This window comes from Geotrypetes seraphini, chromosome 4, assembly GCF_902459505.1.
Source record: "Geotrypetes seraphini chromosome 4, aGeoSer1.1, whole genome shotgun sequence".
In the NCBI taxonomy this organism is placed as follows: domain Eukaryota; kingdom Metazoa; phylum Chordata; class Amphibia; order Gymnophiona; family Dermophiidae; genus Geotrypetes; species Geotrypetes seraphini.
This window is the reverse complement of record NC_047087.1, coordinates 178,009,370-178,029,203: the sequence shown is the minus strand read 5'-3', so window position 1 is coordinate 178,029,203 and position 19,834 is coordinate 178,009,370. Positions and strand designations below refer to the sequence as shown.

The 19,834-nt window shown below is 44.8% G+C and overlaps 1 protein-coding gene across 1 annotated transcript in view; it reads left to right on the top strand.

The window, feature by feature from the left end:
• CCDC113 (coiled-coil domain containing 113) overlaps positions 1–13,881 on the top strand; it is a 129,272-nt gene extending 115,391 nt beyond the window's left edge. The window contains exons 8-9 of the mRNA XM_033942942.1: positions 9,001–9,156; positions 13,495–13,881. Of these exons, the coding sequence (XP_033798833.1) occupies positions 9,001–9,156; positions 13,495–13,596 (258 nt within the window). The 3' untranslated portion in view covers positions 13,597–13,881. The remainder of the gene's footprint in view (positions 1–9,000; positions 9,157–13,494) is intronic.
• The last annotated feature ends 5,953 nt before the right edge of the window (positions 13,882–19,834 follow it).

Sequence of the window (19,834 nt, the reverse complement as noted above, 5' to 3'; positions counted from 1 at the left end):
TGTCACATGAGCACGCTGTAAATCTGACAGGGAATTACCCATACTTACTCGAAGGGATCCCGGAGGATGAGGTGCACCAAGTCTAATCGTCAGACGGAGCAAGCAGGGAGAGGGTTGGCGAAGGTCCCTCTGTTCGGGCGCCACTTGTAGGAATGTCTCACAAGGAAACACAATGCAATCTTAGAGTCGGGATGAGGCGCTCCAAATGAATGGGCTGTCCCTCTTTTTATTGAGAATCATATCTCCATTAATTACTTAGTTAATGCTCTACAAGGTTATAATTTCATAATGCATTTACAGTGAGGATTAAACCAAGGCAATATATTGTTTATCTATATCAAAGCTACTATCTCACGTGACATATGAATACATAATAACAATTATAATAAAGTGATTCCCAATGTGTACCTTTCTGATATGTCTCAAATCTTACTATGGCATGTGACAGTCCAAAGGTTATAATGCATGCTTCTTAAGCTCTCTTGATTAGCCTTGCTCAGGCAAAGTCTGATTGTTGCCCATATAAGGGATGCTTAAACAAGATAAGAGAAAAAGGGTAAATGTATGTCAGGTTAATATGTGGCCAGAGTCAGGGAGGGGGGAATGCCTCAGCCTTCTGCTCAAGGTGCAACCCTTATCCTTGCTTAGAATGTATACGTGGCAGGAGGGAGAGGAAATGAGAAACAGGGCCTCAGAACCAAACCCAGGCCTAGAGCCACACACATGCCTCGATCCACACACAGGGCCTAGGTCGGTGTGCCAACCTGGCCTGCGTTCAGAACCGCCTGCATGTTAACCCTGCCTGTGTTCTGATGCCCTGGATCAGAACTTATCAGATCTCAATCCCTACACCCAATTCAGGAAAAAAAAAAATTTCAATTCGATTCAGCCTATTGAATTGGTTTTTCAATTCGATTCAATTTTCCTGCCCAATTGGATGATTTTTTCAAACATCTTGGTGGGTTTATTTTATAGCTTTTTTACCCCCTTTGGCTTCTCCTAACCACACTGGCACTGTGGGGTAAACAAAATAAAGAAACAAAAAGGATTTTTCCTCTCTCTGTTAAATCCTAGCTCACATTTGCGGTCTAACATCAGCTCTGGCAGGATACACTTTTCAAATCTGACATATTGTAATCACAAAACGGAAAATATAATTATTTTTTCTACCTTTTGTTGTCTGGTCAATATTCAAATCTTGGTTTCAGACTCTGGTTGTCTTGCTTGCCAGGGACTCCTTCTTTCTCCGTGCTAACCATCCATCTGCCATCTGTCCTCTCCTTCCGTTTCCTTCCCTCCCCTGGAGGTCTGGCATCTTTCCTTTTTTTCATCTCCATCCACAGATTCACCTTCCCCTCCCCACCACCCCAGGGTCCACCGTCTCTCCCTTTCTCTTCCCAACTATCCTCCTATCCAGTATCTCTATCCCCCTTCCACACCATCCCTTGTGTCCAACTTCTCTCCCTTTCTGTTCCTTCCCTCCCTAAATCCCATTATCCACCATCTCTCTCCCACTCCTCTGTTTTTACACTCATTATTTCTTCCCCCCAAAGTCTGGCAGATGCACATATCTTTGAACCCCCCCCTTCCCTCCCTCCCTCCGTGTACTTCTACACCAGGACCCCCTCCCCTGAAGGTCTGTCCTCCCCCGAAGGACTGCACCTCTCCCCGAAGGCCTGTCTCCCCTGAAGGCCTGCCCCGGCGATCTGCGACCCCCCCCCCCCCCACCGATTACAATCGGGACAGGAGGGAGCCCATGCCCTTCTGGCCACACAAACCCCCCTACAAGATCGGGCAGGAGGGAGCTCAACCCAGGTGACCACCCTATCCCCCACCTGCACTAAGATCCGGGCAGGAGGGATCCCAGGCACCCCCTGAAGGCCTGCACCCCCCCCTGAAGGACTGTACCTCCCACCTGAAGGTCTGTCCCCCCGAAGGCCTACACCCCACCCCTGAAGGCCTGCACCCCCCCGAAGGACTGTACCACCCCCCGAAAGACTGTACCTCTCCCCTGAAGATCTGTCCCCCACCTGAAGGCCTACACCCCCCATCTGAAGGCCTGCACTCCCCCAAAAGACTGTATCTCCTCCCGAAGGTCTGTCCCCTCCTGAAGGCCTACACCCCATCCCTGAAAGCCTGCACTCCCCCGAAGGACTGTACCTCCCACCCAAAGGGCTGTCCCCCCTGAAGGCCTACACCCCACCCCTGAAGGCCTGCACCCCCCCGAAGGACTGTACCTCCCCCCCAAAGATCTGTCCCCCCCTGAAGGCCTACACCCTATCCCTGAAGGCCTGCACCCCCTCCCCAAGGACTGTCTCTGCTGCAATCAGATAAATATCGGGAGGCTAGAGGGGAAGCCAGACACTGCAGTACTTCCCGACTGACCCTCCTCCCTCGCCCCCTAGAGCAGGATCGGCAGTGCTGCCTCTTGCTAGCTGGCTCCTGCTTTAGAGGGCAAGGGGGGAGGGTCAGTCAAAACACCACCAATGGTACCTAACAAGCAGCTCAGCAACAATACTTACGGTTCAGCTGAAAAATTGCTACTTGCAGTCTCACACGCGGCTTGGGCTCCCTTTCCTGCTTCTGCCTCTGCCACGATCCACCCCGCTGGAAACAGGAAGTTGGTGACGAAAGCACACCGATATTAGAGCGCAACAAGCTCCAACTGGGGGTATGGCCGTGGGGGAAGGAAGGTAAGACAGAGAACTTAAGGCTCAGGGTAGGCTGGACCACGTTGGGGACTCGCAAAAGCCTTGGAGTCGGGCCATAAGAAGGGAAGTTCCCGGGCCATGACTCCAAGGCCGGGAGCACCCCCCATGAGCTTTCACCTGGGGTGGACTGCCCCCAACTTGGTACGCCACAGCAGTGACACTATATGGAGGGGCATAATAAAAAAAAAAAAGTCTAAGTCCCCTTTTGGCTTAAGGTCTTGAAAGTAGAAGCAGGGAAAATGTCCATTATCAAATAAAACATCCAAAAGGAGGTTTTTTTGATAATGGCCTGCCTCTACGTTCAGCTGCTTAAACGCCCAGACCACCACTACGCCTACACTAACAACATATAAACAACCAAAAACAGCCTAAGTCCCAAACGCCCAATACTAGAGCTTTTAGGCGAAGGAGGAGCCAGCCTTTGCCTAAAAACTGGATTCTGTAACCAGTGTCTGTCAAAAACAACACCGGTTACAGAATCCAACCCCCCTCCCCCACACAACATCGGGGCAGGAGGAATCCCAAGGCCTCCTGCCATGGAGACCCGCGACCCCCCCCCCCCCCGACAACATCAGGCCAGGAGAGAGCCCAAACCCTCCTGGCCCCGCCGACAATGATCGGGCCGGGAGAGAGCCCAAGCCCTCTTGGCCCTGTCGATCCGCGACCCACCCCTCCCTGCCGATTATGCTTGGAGTAAGAGGGAGCCCAAATCCAAGCCTTCTTGCCCCGGCAATCCACGAACCCCCCCCCCCCCCACCGATTACACAACCCCCCTACAAGATCGGGCAGGAGGGAGCCCAACCCAGGCAACCACCCTATCCCCCACCCTCACTAAGATCCTGGCAGGAGGGGTACCAGGCCCTCCAGCCCCGACGCAACCCCCCCATGACTGCTCCCCCACTGACCCCGTGACCCCGCCCCCACACCAACACAATGGCCGGACGGACGGGTCCCAAGCTCGTCGGTCCGGCAGGCTAGCCATCCCTCGAATGGCTGGCCTTGGGGCCTGATTGGCCCAGGCAGCTCAAACCCCTCCAAATGAAAACAGGATTTTCTTGAAAAGAATTATAGGGAAGCCGATGCTTTGGAACATAAAATTAGAATAAACAAACAAAACTATAGACTGTGTACAAGATGCAGGCAAAAATTTATTGTACCAAAATTAAAATGCAAATAAGTAAAATAAAACCCTTTTACCAATCAAAGGACCCGACACGGTCCGTGTTTCGGACAAACCTTCATCAGGGGTCCATGGTGATAAAGGTTGGGATATACCATAAAAAAATGAAGATAAGTAACAAAGTGCCTGTATATTGTGTTCGCTGAGGATCGCTGCAAAAAATAAAGCGTCTCAAGGAAGCAGTAAAAAGAGGCTGCAAAACTGCTGTGAATTTGAGCTAGCATAAAAAAGTGGAGGAGGAGGGGGGGCTAAGCATACCAAAGAGTGTCTCATACGATACTGGGTTGAAAGGCAGGCATGATGGCCAATCAGCGTGCATTTGGGCGTGTCCTTAACTGAACTAATGGAAGGCTATGAGGGGCAGAAAAAACGTAAAAAGAAGAAAGAAAACTTATAATATCTAGAATCCATAAAAAGCTTACAGAAAAATAAATGTAATAAGTATTGAATAGACCTAAATGTGGTCTAAAAACAAAAAATATTGTATAGGAGAGGCCTAAGGCTCCCGGGCCTATTCTGATTGGCCCAGGCGCCTTAGGTCCCACCTGTAGGCGGGGCTTTGGGAGGGCTGGGCCAATCCGGCCCCATTCTGCTGTGGGCTGCCTGCCGGACGGACGGGTTTGGCACCCATCTGTCCGGCCAACATTAAAGAGGTACGGGAAAGGGGGGTGGGGGTGGGGGGGTCGTGGGGTCGGCCGGGGGGTTGCGGGTCATCTGGGGGGGGGCGGATATTGGGGGGAGGGGGGTTCGTCGAGGGCAGGAGGGCCTGAGATCCCTCCTGCCCGTAATGTAGTAGGGGGTGGGAGTAGGGGGTCGCCGGGGCCAGGAGGGTTTGGGCTCCCTCCTGGCCCAATTGAGTAGCGGCGGGGGGGGGGGGGTCACCAGGGCCAGGAGGGTTTGGGCTCCCTCCTGGCCCAATCGAGTAGTGGCAGGGGGGTTGCCATGGCCAGGAGGGCTTGGGCTCCCTCCTGGCCCAAGCCAGTTGCGTGGGGGGGGGGGGGCGCTGGGGCCAGGAGAGCTTGGGCTCTCTCCTGGCCCAATGTTAATCGGCGGGGCAAGAGGGCTTGGGCTCCCTCTTGCCCCGGTGTTGTCGGGAGGGGGAGGTTGTGTTTGACATGGCAGGAGGGCTTGGGCACCCTCCTGCCTGGATGGTTGTGGGGGGGGGATTCTGTAACCAGTGTTGTTTTTGACAGACACCGGTTACAGAATCCAGCTTTTAGGCAAAGGACTGGCTCCTCCTTCGCCTAAAAGCCCTTCTGTTGGACGTTTGTGGCTTAGGCGTTTTTTTTTATTATGCCCCTCAATGTGTTTAGGAGAAGGCAAAGGGGGTGAAGAGGTTATAAAATAAACCACCCAGGTTGTTTTAAAAAACAACACCCAATTGGGCAGGAAAATCAAATCGAATCGAAAAATTGATTCAATAGACTGAATCAAAATATTTTTTCCTGAATCGGGCAGCACTACTGTCTACTATATTGCAGATTTTCGTATCATCCGCAAAGAGGCAAATCTTACCGACAGCTCTTCAGCAATATTGTTTATAAAAATGTTAAAAAGAACAGGCCCAAGAACAGAACCTTGAGGCACACCACTGGTAACATCCCTTTCCTCAGAGTGATCTCCATTTATCACTACCCTCTTTTGCTTTCCTCTCAACCAGTTCTTGACCCAGCCTGTCATTTTGGGACCCATCCTGAGGGCACTCAGTTTATTTATTAGATGTCTATGTGGAACATTGCCAAAGGCTTTTTAAAAAAATGGACCACATTTAGCGCACCTCCTCTATCCAATTCTCTGGTCACCCAGTCAAAGAAATTGATCAGATTTGTCTTTCAAGACCTACCTCTAGTGAATACATGTTGCCTTCAGTCCTGTAATCCACAGGATTCCAGAAACTTGACCATTCTCTGTTTTAAAAGTGTTTCCATTAATTTGCTTACCACAGAAGTCAGATTTACCAGCTTGTAATTCCCTACTTCTTCCTTACTTCCACTTTTGTGGAGAGGGACCACATCTGCCCTTCATTAGTCCTTTGCTATCACTCCTAACTCTAGAGACTCGTTGAAAAGGTCAGTCAGCAGAGCTACCAGAACTTCCCTAAGTTCCTTCAGCACACTAGGATGTGTACACCATCCGGCCCCATTGCTTTGTCTACCTTTATTTTAGCTAGCTCCTTACGAACACAATCCTTTGAAAATCGATCAGGGTCTATTACTCCTCCATCCCTATTCACGTTTGTCTTCTGCGGTCCCGTTCTCGGCGCTTCAGCCGTGAACACAAAACAGAAATATCTGTTAAGCAATTCGGCCTTTTCTTTATCAGCTTCTACATATTCCTCCCCTTCACCTTTGAGTCTCACAATGCCACTTTTGCACTTCTTCCTATCACTAATATATCTAAAAAAATGTCTTGTCTTCCTGTTTTACTGTGTCAGCTATTTTTTTTCTGCCATTTGCATCTTTGCTTTTCTGACTACAAAACCAGCCTCTCTTAACTTTTCCAGATATTTTTGCCTGTCTTCCTCTTTCTGCGATCTGTTGTAGTTTATGAAAGCCTCTTGTTCCTTACCTTCTCAGCTACTACTTTTGCGAACTAAAGCAAACTTCTTTTCCTCTTACTTTTACTTACTTGCCTCACAAAAAGGTTTGTTGCCCTTACAATCGCTCCTTTCAGTTTTTCCCACCGCATTTCCACTCCTTCCAGACATTCCCATCCAGACAATAATTCCTTGATGTAAACCCCCATCCGAACAAAGTTAGTTTTAAGTCTAGAACCTTTGCTTTTGAATGAGCCCTCTCTATACCCATCTTAATATTAAACCGTCCCATGCAGTGATCACTGGATGCCAGATGATCACCTACTGTAACATCAGAAACACTTTCCCCATTTGTAAGCACTAAGTCCTTACAAACGGGGAAAGTGTTTCTTATGTTACAGTGGGTGATCATCTGGCTTCCAGTGATCACTGCATGGTACGGTCCCATTATAATATTTAGGCACTGTATTTTCATAAGTAAGATCCTTGTTTTGGAAGTTAGTGCTGATTTATGCTTGATTTCAGGAATTATGTGTTTGTCATATTTTCTTTTAAAATATTACATATTAATCGTGATTAATCATTACCACACAATGCAATTAATCATGATTAAAACGTTTAATCTTCCTGTAGCCCTATTATTTAAGGACCTCTTTTATTAAGCCATGTTTGGATTTTTTTCTTTTTTTTTAGTTCAAAATTTTTATTGAATTTTATGAGTACAGACAATGGTCAAGAATAAAATGCAAAATGTATTGCCGGCCACTGTGGTAAAAGCTCTGACGCTCATAGAATTCCTAAGAGCGTCAGGGTTTTTACTGCAGTGGCTAGGGATAAAAAACCCTAACGTGACTTGATAAAAGGGAGTCTTAATGTTTGAGTTTTAGGGGGGAAATGCAGGTCTAGCCTAGTAGAATAGTTATTAAAGTCAGTATTTAATGTTTGAATTATTTAATAAAAGAGCATTGTTTAGTGTTTAAGTCCCACCTTCCCAAGGCTTAAACTTTGGCCCTCTTTTACAAAGGTGTGCTAAGCATTTTAGCGAGCGTTTAGCACATGCTAAATCAACGTGTGCACTAACCGCTAATGTGTCCATGGGATAACATGCATGCGTTAGCATTTAGCGCGTGCTTAGCCCGCACTAATAATAATAATAGCTTTATATCCCATCATACCTTTTCAGTTCAAAATGGTATACAACAAGTGGAGCTGTAAGGACAGCGAAGTTAAATCAGTTAGATTCGGGAGAGATAGATAGCACACCTTAGTAAAAGAGGGGGTTTGATTTTTTTACAGGCTTTTCACCTACCCCCTTGTACAAAACCATGATAGCGGTTTTTAGTGCAGGCTGTAGTGCGGAATGCTCTACGCTGCTCACAACACTCATAGGAACTCTATGAATGTTGGGAGCAGCACAGAGCATACAGCATGCCGGCCTGCACTAAAAAAACGCTATCACTGTGTTGTAAAAGGGGGGGGGGGGTGTTATTTAGAAGTTTTAATTGGGGCAACTACATTAGCTAGTAGTTAACTCTTAGAAATGTTTTAAATGCTGACTGCAGTGGGCAGATTTCACCCCAGATACGAATTCAATGCCAGACCATGCGCTTATTTTCAGAATATCACTTAGTGGAATTTTTTCATTTATGTGCATATCTGCATACATGTGTGTATATATAATTGTTCTAATGATGTACATGTATAATTGAGTCATACTTTAAGCACATGGAGTGGAATAATCGAAAGGGACGTCTAAGTCCATTTACGTCCATCTCTCAAATCATCCAAAGTTAAAAAGAGCCCAAGACACATTTTCGAAAGATACGTCCAACTTTTTTTTACTTTCAAAAATCGTCTAATTATACGTCCCTAACCCACCTCCAAGACGACTTAAGCTGCCTCTGGGCTGGACAACTAGGCTTTCCTATGCCAGGCGGCCAGGTGATGATGGTCTGGAGGCTGAAATTTAAAGTTGTGAATAAAATTTTTATGGGGGTGGGGGTCTGTGTTATGTGTTTGCAGTGCTTATCTGGTGAGTTCAGTCAATCCTGGGCTGTATAACTTTCGGTTTTACATGCTGTACGACTAAGTCTAAGCCAGCCCACGTCCCGCCCTCGACACACCTCCCGAACCGCCCCGTTGAGCGGCACTATGAAGGCCTAGGTCGTTTAGAAATACGTCCAAAACCTGTTTTTATTTTCGGCGCTTAGATGTTTTTGAGAATTGTTCGTCCATGTGCTGACTTAGGCCGGTTTTTGGATGTTTTTCTCTTTCGATTATGAGCCCCATAGTATATAAAATTACCCCCATATAGCTCTTAAAAATACAATTTATTCTTTTCCAATTTTCCCATTGCATTCCCATTTTTTTTCTTGCCTCAGTTTAAAATTTCCCAGGTTTGCCTCTATTTAAGACTTAAATTTTAAGTGAAAAAACGTTCATAGTAGCTGCCCAAAATATAGTAAGGCTGACCCTAAACACTATTGTTAGTTTCTCATTTAAAGGACGCTAAAATATAAATACGCATTTCTTTCCTGCTGAATCTTCTCTTCTATTCAATTTTTCACCTAAAGGAACGAGCCAAAGCTGAGAGTCTAAACAAGAAGCTGCAGAAACAGCTGTCAGATTACCGAGTACCACATGTTTTTGAGTATGTGAATGAGAAGATAGATCATGGTGACCTGGAGAAGAACATTAAGATCTGGGAGAGAAAAGTTGAACTTGCAGAGGTATGGTGGGATCTGTGTTCACACAAAAGAAGCAGCTAGAGCTGAGTGAACAAGTACCTAGTGACTTTACATTCAGTGCTCAGTAGGGTCTCAGTAAATATATTGAATGACCTAGTTGATTTTTTTTTTTATATAATCTGGCAATGTCAATGTTTTTTAACACTCTTACTAGGCACACAGAACATTTGCCAAGACCACTCTGGGAACAAAGATTTATCTTAATACAAAACAAACCTCAGAAACAACAAGCAGAGAACCAAGCACTGCTTCTGAAATGAGCCATAAACAGCTCCCAAATGTTCTAATCATAGGCTCCTCTAACCGGGGAAAAAAACACAGTAAAAAACTCAAAAGGCAAAAATCTAATGAGAAAAACCTGTGCTTCTACCCATTGTTGAGCTAAATACAAAAAAGAAGAAATCCCCCCAGACCTTGGTCATGGCAAACACAGAATAATAGCAAAAAGAAAAAACAAAATCACATAGATTTAGTCAAAATTGCTACTCCACGAGTACTTATTTCCAAATGGTTGCAAAATTGCAGTCTCAAAGGATTCAACCGTGACCATAAACACGCTGTCCCCAGTACAGGATTGTAATCCAAATGAAGCACAAGGAGCCGACACAATCTTCCCCCTTAAACAAGAGCCTTGTTTCGCAATGTTCTTGATGCTTCAGGAAAGAAGGAAGCTAAGACAAACACAGACCACTGCTGTGAGAGAAATGAAAATTGCTATACCCATGATTCACTCAGGGCAGGCAGTTATCTGAACAAGGACCAATCATCAACCAGAGATCATAAGCTATGCTACACAGCTAGAAAAATAGATGTGCGTTTAAACATCAATGCTCTGTTAAAGGGCAGGCACTAAAAATATGCCTTTTAATGTAATAACTCAGGTAAAGTGAGAAGCCAGTAGAACATATAACAACAAAATCACAAAGGCAGTGTAGCAAAGAAACAAAGCTAAAACCCAAGTCAGGAACGTATCACTGCGCATGTGCGGGTTGTGGTGTGTGGCCTGTAGTGTGCGGCCTATTAGGCTGGGGTAATTTATTAAGATTTGAAGAGGATGTGAGAGCTGAGTTTGGAGAGCCTTGGTGAACCTAACACCCAATAAAATGCAAAAAAGTCATTTATAATTAAAAAAAAAAAAATTTCCTATAGCTGATTGTGATTAGTGATGGGGCAGTTCTACAGGTGAGGAGTAGATTTTTTTCAATGAGATATTCATTAAAATGCTGAGGGTCAACACGATGATAGCTCTAGTGTTACTGAATATCTCATAGGCTGCTGGTATTTATAAATTTGTAAAAAAAATCTTAATCTCACTGAAAAAAATCTACCCCTCACCTGCAAAACTACTTTGGTCTTATGGCATGGCTCTTGAACAAGATGCCCTCGTGAGGAAAGGCTATTTGGAAGTAATTATCACTACCCTCTTCAGAATAAAGATATCATTAACTATTGCAGCATGCTCTAAGGCAGGGGTGCCCACACTTTTTTGGCTTGTGAGCTACTTTTAAAATGACCAAGTCAAAATTATCTACCAATAATAAAATTTAAAAAAACACAAAGCACACTGTATGCAGAGAAAATGTTAATTATAATTTATATTTGGTTTTCTTTAAATTTATATTTGGTTTTCTTTAAAATATGCAATGTCACCTCAGTAACAACTATACAAAAATAGACAAATATACCCCCTTCCCTTTTTACTAAACCACGATAGCGTTTTTTTAGCACAGGGAGATGTGCTGAATGCCCTGCGCTGCTCCCGATGCTCATAGGCTCCCTGCACTAAAAAACGCTATTGTGGTTTAGTAAAAGGGGGCCATAGTGCAAAATATAGACAGCAGATATAAATTCTCAAAATGGACACATTATGATCACTAAATTGAAAATAAAATCCTTTTTTCTACCTTTGTTGTCTGGTGATTTCATGAATCTCTGGTTTCCTTTTTCCTTTCCTTTCTCCAACATCTCTCTCTGTCCCTCTATGAATCCAACTTTTTCTTCCTCTCTCCCTACCTGCCACCCGACACACTCCTTTCCCTCCCCCAACTTTTTCTTCCTGCTCCCCTTTCTTTCTCTCTCCCTGTCCCATAAGCCACCGCTGCCGATTTCTCCCTCCCCCCCCCAACATCAATTCTGATGTTGGAGAGAAAGTTCCAGGCCAGCCAGGCAGTGATTGGCTGGCCCGGAATTTCCTCTCCGACGTCAGAATTGACGTGGGGGAGTGGGGGAGGCTTGTGGGCCCGGTACTTGCACCTGGCTTTTGTGATCAACCTTTTGGGCACCCCTGCTCTAAGGCCTGAAGATTGTTTCAGCAGTGGTGTGTAAAGGATCAGCTAGATCCTGTGCATGTTCCAGTGTCAGTAGTTTTGGCCTTTCTACAGGACGGTCTGGAAAAGGGACTGGCAATAGGGTCCTTAAAGTGCAGATGCTTGGTCTCTCATGTTTTTAAGTCCTTCTGGAAAGGGGATCCATGGCTTTGCATCCAGATATAGGCAGATTTTTGAAGGGGGCACTAGATTGAGATCCCTGTTAAGGACAGCAGTGGCATTACAGCTGCCTCAGAGAAGGTGTAATTAGGTATACCTGCTTTCCTTGGGGTAACTTTATAAAGGCACACATGCGCATTTGCTGCCTTTATAAAATATGGAAAGCTTCTAAAGTATATGCCTTGAAGGTGTCCATATCCCAGTGACTTAGCAAGGCAGTGGCATAGCGAGGGTAGGAAGTGCCCAGTTTAACACCCCCCCCCCCGCCCTCTCCCACTCCCTGCTACTTCCACTCCAACTCCCCCTCCTTCCGTACCCCCATGCCACACTCGTGCCTCTCTTCCCACCCTGCACCTCTTTAAATCTTTGCCAGCGTGATCAGCTTCTCTAGCCTGCTGCTTACACTGGCGTTGGCTTTCCCTCTGATGTCACTTCTGGTCCTGCGACAAGGAAGTGATTTCATAGGGACCCAGGCCGGCGTGAGCATCAAGCTAGAGTAGTTGCTTGTGCTGGCAAAGATTTTAAAGAGGTACGGGGGGGTGGGGAAGGGAGGGCACAAGCGTGGCGTGGGGAGCAGAAAGGTGCCAGCGCCCCCACCAAGATGATGCCTGTGGTGGTCTGTCCACCCTTTACTATGCCACTGACTTTTAGTATACACTAAAATCACTGTTAAACTTGCAGTCCATTTTCCCCTTCTAATTAAATTTCTCTGGAATAACACACGAGATTCCTCTTTCCATCAAGAGGATAAGATCACAATTAGTCTTTTGTAATTTAAAAGCCTATCTTTTTAATAAGTATCTGACTTAAAAGATATGACTTTGAGGGCAATTTGTTGATATAAGCTTTTGTAATTCCCAATTTATGATTGGTTTCTTTTAACCTGTCATCCAAATTGAACTTTATGGTATATGTGGACTGTGAGATCATTTTGTATTGTATTGAATTAGTAGAGATTTGTAACCTGTTGGCTGTAGTGTCTATCATATTATGTGGAGCTAGTGTTCAAATGGAGTTAAATTTTCAACAGGGACTGGTCACTGGGATCGGCATGTGGGATGTCTTTACAGAGGAAGTTAAGGGATGGGCAGATCAGATGGGCCGTGGCCCTTTTCTGCCGTCATTTTCTATGTTTCTATTTTCTGTGGATTTTCTGCCAATATATGTAAGATTGGATCAAAATCTTGCTATCAGACCCATCACTATCCATATAGTAAACGGGTAGATGGAGACTGAAAGAAGTGCTGTGACAAGAAAATTTCCAGATAGCAGTGATATTTAACTGCTATCCAGACAAGCTACGCATTTAGTTTATTCCTGCTGATAACGGTGAAGGAAATCACTACATTGTACATACATATAGATGTAAATTCTGAACATGGCCAAGCTCTTCTAAATTGTAAATTGCATTGAACTCCTTCTGGGGCAAATTGTTTGTTTATTATATGTCATCGACCGTGCTTGAGTCCTAGCGACTTGATGAATTGCGAATCGAAAAAGAAATCGGTTTTATGCTAGTCCGGAAAGGTCCTCCAGCGTCATCCCCATGGTTATTTTCAACGTGTCCAGCCATATAATGGCAGGTCACCCTCTTCGCCTGGTCCTTTCGATCTTCCCAAACATGATGTCCTTCTCCAGTGATCTCTTTCTTCTGATGGTGTGACCAAAATAAGACAGTCGTAACTTCATCATTTGATGAATTTATGACTGGGGCATATTAGCGATTCATAAATTCTAAAGTAATGTAATGTAATATTCCATTGATAATGCTATTCTTAGTCTTTTTCACCAGTTTTTCATGCTTTCTCTCGTGGGGTTTTTTTTTCTTTTTCAGATGTCTATAAAGACTTACCGCAAGGCTTGGAATCAGATGAAGACATCTAATACCCAAATGCCAGTTTTCATTAAATTCCATGCTGGTAAGTCAGGTAACTGATGAGGCAAGCAATCCACCCCAAGGAAAAGCAACAAGAAAAAATATTTTATTTAATATGAAGAAATGGAATGCATTTCATGTGATATTGATAAAAGGAGAAACAATTTCAACGTATCTAAGAATATTAATTAAATGAGTCAACAAACAGGATTTTAAACTTTTTCTTGTATCATTTTTTTAAAATTATGATTTGTTAAATTCTTGATTTTTCATTCATTTATTAAACTCATAGCATTCCCTCTAATGCAATTTTTGTAAATGAATTGTAAAATGAGTAGCTGGAATTGATGAGCACTTCTGGTCAATAATGGTGATATTCCACAGATACAACAAATAAAGGGTGAAAATGTCCAATGAACCACAAGGAACCAAGACAACAGATAAAGGGGTGGACATTTCCACCCTTTATCTGTTGTCTTCGTTCTTTGTAGATCTGGTCCTCCTGTTTGTCATTCTGATATTCCACAGAGAACCATACTTGTATTAGCATTAAGGCACTATCTAGTAGGATGACAACTTATACACAAGGGCCTGGATTCTGTAAACTGCATCCCGATTGTAGGCAGCTGTAGGCATCCTACAATTGTCTAATCAGCCAATCAGGAGGCACGTTTTCTAAAACAATGCTTCCCAGACAGGCCGCCTATATTGAAGGCACCTCTGGGAGCCTCGGGAGACCCGCAACCCTGCCTAAGCTCGCCTAAGGCTAGGCGGTAGCCTTAGGCAAACCTAGGTGGCCCTACGCGTTTCCCTAGTAGAGCGGGAGCCATTTACAATGTAGGCCAGCAAAATGCTAGCCTATATTGTAAGTAGATGCGGCCGCTATACTTAATCATAGCAAGGGATCTCCCTGTTGCGATTAGTATAGCAGCCACAGCTACGGCCACCAGTCTCCCCTCCCCCCACCCCATAAACGAATGAGGCAGGAGGAATGCCCAATCCCTCCTGCCGAAAGAACCCCCACCTGCCCCTGATGATCGCCGGCAGGAAGGTGCTCAATACTTCCTGCCGGTAGACCTCCCCCCCCCCCTCTCGATGATCGCAGCAGGAGGATGCCCAATAGTACTGCCCGATTCATGATTCAAATCGATTCACCGATTCACTTTGGGTGAATCGATTCACTTTAAAAAGAAAATCAGCCTCCTGATTCGGTGGCTGATCCTTCCCCCTCACCCTCTAAAGCACAAAGGATGCACAATATAATAAAATCATTCGATGGTGATTGCAGAAATAGTGAGACTTGAGGCACAGCTGAAACAAACTCCCAGGGAGATGTGGAGCCGACAGAATTCATCCCCAACTTTCACCTTGCAAAAGACCATAGAGCTGGCCACCATCCAAGTTCGCAAGTTTCCAGGGGTATGACAGGGAGAATGGCCAGAGTGTCGATGAGGCACATATGCACCATGAACACGAACTTCCTAAGTTGAGGAGTCTTCACAATCACCATGGTGACAGCCACATTGTCCATGATCGCCAACACATCCAGGAGCAGAATGAGGAAAAGCCCCACAGCTTCGCACATGATCTCGGTCCCCCTGGGGCTCTGCTTCTGGCACTTGAGGCAGCGCCGAGGCCGGAGCATGGGCAGATGAAGGAGCAGCTGCTGTTGCTGTTCCAGAGTTTGGTAGTGGATTGAAAACTGCTCCTGCTTTAGGGGCTAGGGAGGGAGGATCAGTCAGGAACAGCCATTCAGGGGAGACAGCCCAGGCCTTCAGTGGAGAACAGCCCTTAAGGGGGGGGTGCAGACCTTCAGGGGGGACAGGCCTTAAGGAGGGGTGCAGGCCTTCAGGGCAGGGGGCCCTGGTGTAGAAGTACACGGAGGGAGGGAGGGAAGGGAGTTCAAAGTGACATGCATATGCCTGAATTTTTATTGGGGGCGAGAAATAATGGGTCTAAAAACAGAGGAGAGGGAGAGAGATGGTGGACAATGGGATTTAGGGAGGGAAGGAACAGAAAGGGAGAGAATTTGGACACAAGGGATGGTGTAGAGGGGGAGGATAGAGATACTGGATAGAAGGGTAGTTGGAAAGAGACTGGGAGAGATGGTGAACCCTGAGGTGGTGGGGAAGGAGGGAGAGATGCAGGATGAAAGGGTAGTTAAGAAAAGGAGAGATGGTGGATCTGGGAATGGTGGGGGTCCATCGCTGCAGCTGTGGGAATGGAGGCAAAAAAAAAAAAAAAAGGAAAGACACCAGACCTCCGGGGAAGGGAAGGGAAACGGAAGGGGAGGACAGAGATGGAAGATGGATGGTTAGCACAGAGAAAGAAGAAAGGAGACCCTGATCAGAAGACAACCAGAGCCTAGGACCAACATGATTTGAACAATGACACAAAAAGTAGAAAAAATAATTTTATTTTCTGTTTTGTGATTACGTGTCAGATTTGAAATTTGTATCCTGCCAGAGCTGGTGTTAGACCACGAACGTGAGCTAGGATTTAACAGAGAGAGGAAAATTATTTTTTATTTGATTTTTTTTGTTTACACCACAGCACCAGTGTGGGTAGGAGAGGGCAAAGGGGGTGAAAAGGCAATAAAAGGGGTGAAGAGGCTATAAAATAAACCCACCAGGATGTTTGAAAAAAACACCCAATTGGGCAGGAAAATCAAATTGAATTGAAAAACCAATTCAATAGGCTGAATCGAATCGAATCAAAATTTTTTTTCCTGAATTGGGCAGCACTAGTGCCCAACCCGTCCTGCTGAAAGACCCCCCCCCACCCGCCCCTGATGATCACTGGCAGAAAGGTGCTCAACCCTTCCTGCCGGTAGACCACGCCCCCCTGAAGATCACCGGCAGGAGGGTGCCCAACCCCTCCTGCCATACCCTAACCAACACCCCCAACAAAACACCCCAACCCCCCCTCCCCGGCCTCCCCCCCCAATGATACCCCCCCATCCCGGAACCCCCCCTCCCAGGATTTACCAGCAAGTTAGCCGGCTGGACGGATCCTTGCACCGGTCGGCCGGTAGGCCCGCCTCGGTCCAAATGAAGCGGGCTCTCCCCTCCCCTGTCCAACCCACAGGATCCTAGGGCCTGATTGGCCCTTCCCACCATAGGGTACGAGGACCCGGCCGGCCAACTTTCTGGTAAGCCCTGGGGGGATTCTGGGGTGAGGGGGTTTCATTAGGGTGGGGTCCGAGGAGGGGGGGTTGGGGTGTTTTGTTGAGGGGCTCCAGCAAGAGGGGTTGGGCACCATCCTGCCAGCGATCTTTGGGGGGCAGGGTCTACCGGCAGGAAGGGTTGAGCACCTTCCTGCCATCGATCGTCGGCAGGAGGGATTGGGCATTCGGCAGGAGATCCCTTGCCGTGATTAAGTATATCGGCCACGTCTAAAGTAACACGGTTCTGTAACCGGTGTCTTTAACATGGACGTCGGTTACAAAATCGGGTTTAGTTTGGGCGCAGAAGTTAGCAAGATCTGTGTACTTTTGTATATCCTCCTCTGTTGGTGTTGACTCTACTCTCCACCGCATTGACTTCAGAAGCCAAGTTGCAAAAGGGCAACACCATGGCCTTCATTTTACAAGCCTTATTTTCATTTCATATATGCATAAACCAACACATTATTCATCTTGCATAAACATCTACAGCATTCCCTCATTTTTCAAAGCCGGGCTATTCACATATCAAACCCAAATATGTGCAAATGGCATGTTTTGGGTGGGACATGGGAGTGGTAAGTTCATTTCAGAAGTATTAAAAATCTTTTCTTAAAATATTGACATTGGGAATTACACCTGCTACTAAGCACTCTTAGGATTTAGTAAACAGCTGCTATTGAACAGTCCTTCACTTGAAAAATTAGAAGAGGTATCCCCTTAATCTCCCAGTGGGTTTTCTCCTCCCTAAATATCAAACTGGCAAGGGAAATTTGTCACTGTGAAAGCATCAGGACATTTTTCCCCTGAAAATTTACTGAAGTTTATGAAAATGTAAATAAACAGTGAATAATAACAATATTGCCAGACGACAGTGCTTACTGTACATTCAAGATTGTTCACAACAGTAACATTAGTATCAGTGTTTGTAATATCCAGAATACAAGATTCCAAAAAGGACCATATTGATCTCTTATGTATTATTGTACATAATTGATCTGCTAGTGCAAATTTAAACTTTTGATGCTGCAGGACAGATTGTGCAATTGTAAGAAGAATATCAAATAATCTTTTTCCAGATTCCAATAAACTTACTTCGGGAGAACAGCATTTAAAAATTAGTTTGGAAAAAGTAATCTCAGAATCAAGTGAAATATTTGTCTGCTTATGCACCAGTCATCTTAAAGGGCTTATTTGTATTCAAATAACTTATTGTAATGCTTTATTCAAAGGAATGGCCCAAAAAGAAATCAGAAAATTACAGATCATACAAAATACATCTATTAAATTAATTACTGGGGCCAAAAAATTTGACCATGTAACCCCTTTATTACAAAAAGCACATTGGCTCCCAGTGGGACATCGAATTTTATACAAGCTATCTTTACTCACCTTTAAATCTTTATCATCCAAAACTCCATCATTCATTTATAAAGTTCTAATTCCATACACTTCTCAAAAAACTTTACGATCCAATCAGCAACGTTTATTAGTTATCCCCTCTCTCAAAATCATAAATACCAGAAGACAGTATATTTTCTCAGTCACAGCACCGCAAACATGGAATTCTCTCCCACTTTATTTAAGGGAGGAGAAAAACCTCGACAAATTCAAAAGCCAACTTAAGAGTTTTCTTTTTATAGACGCTTTTAATCCTTAATTGAATTGCCAATTACTCTTTACAACTCCCTTTCACTTCAGTCAGCTATATATATATATATTTTGTTTTCCCATCCATTCTGTGTATTTACCCTTATTGATCCCTCCTTTCCTATTATAAATTGTATTTCTTCCCCCTCTTTCCCAATGTTTCCTGTCCAAATTTGTCTAGTTTGTTTTAAATTGATTTTTAGATTTTATTATATTATTGTTAATTTTTTATTATGTATTTTCTGTAAATGTAAATCGCTTAGTAGTTACGATAGGCGATTAATCAAATATTGAATAAAACTTGAAACTTGAAACTCATGTACAAAGTAGCTACTTCAGTATAACAAGTCCAACATTTATTTGAGGAGATATGGCGCACTGCACAGAGCTTAAAAGGGGTCCAAATGGTCATGTGTTGAAGAAAAAACATGGATTGAAGAGTGGAAGCTGAAGACAATGATCTCAAAGTTGTTGTCCAATAATATGTCCATTCTTCTTCCAAGAGATTGTTTCCAGTCTCCTTTTCTCATAATGTTTGGAAACTTGTAAGATGCTTAAATTGTGAAGATATGAATTTTTTTATAAATTGCAGAGGTTGTATGTCCAGCTGAAAGAAGAGTGGAAGATGTTTTATATATGGTTGGACTCATAGACTTAAGGCCTCTTCTATCAAACTGCGCTAGTGTTTTTTAGCGCAGAGAGCCGCGCTGAATGGCCCGCACTGCTCCCGATGCTCATAAGAACTCTATGAGCATTGGGAGCAGCGTGGGCCATTCAGCGCGGTTCACTGCACTAAAAACTGCGCGAGACTTATTGAAAGATGGCTCGGGCAGCTGGGAGATAAAAAAAATGAAAATTGCCACGAAGGTGAGGGGAAGGAAGGGAGGAGATGCCTGGATGGCAGCGATCAGAAGGAAGGAAGGAAGGAGGGGGGCTGCTGGACCACACGATCGGTGACTGCGCACATTCCTTCAATTACCTGCAGAGACAAGGCCAGTCACTGCTCCACAGGGTGGTGAATGGCCTTGTCCCCATACCCGCAGCGACCACTTTTTTCCTCTCACCGTTTTGGCGGGTTACCCATGGCTAGCCGCAGGTAACAGCCACTGTGTCATTCTCTACAAAGATTGTAACTGAGCCAAAAGTTATCATTTAAATAATGTTTAAGTTCACGCCATTTAAAAAAAAAATGTTATTCAAGAGCATCAGGATAATACCCGGTTATGTTTCTAAGATCACAAGGATACCTACCCAGTTATCAGTAAACATAACTGGTTATGTACTGGTTTTGAATCTGCTGATATCTACATTTATTTTTCTAAAATGGAAAATGGAAGCTTATGCTCTACGCCAGTGGTTCCCAACCCTGTCCTGGAGGAACACCAGGCCAATTGGGTTTTCAGGCTAGCCCTAATGAATATGCATGAAGCAAATTTGCATGCCTATCACTTCCATCATATGCAAATCTCTCTCATGCATATTCAT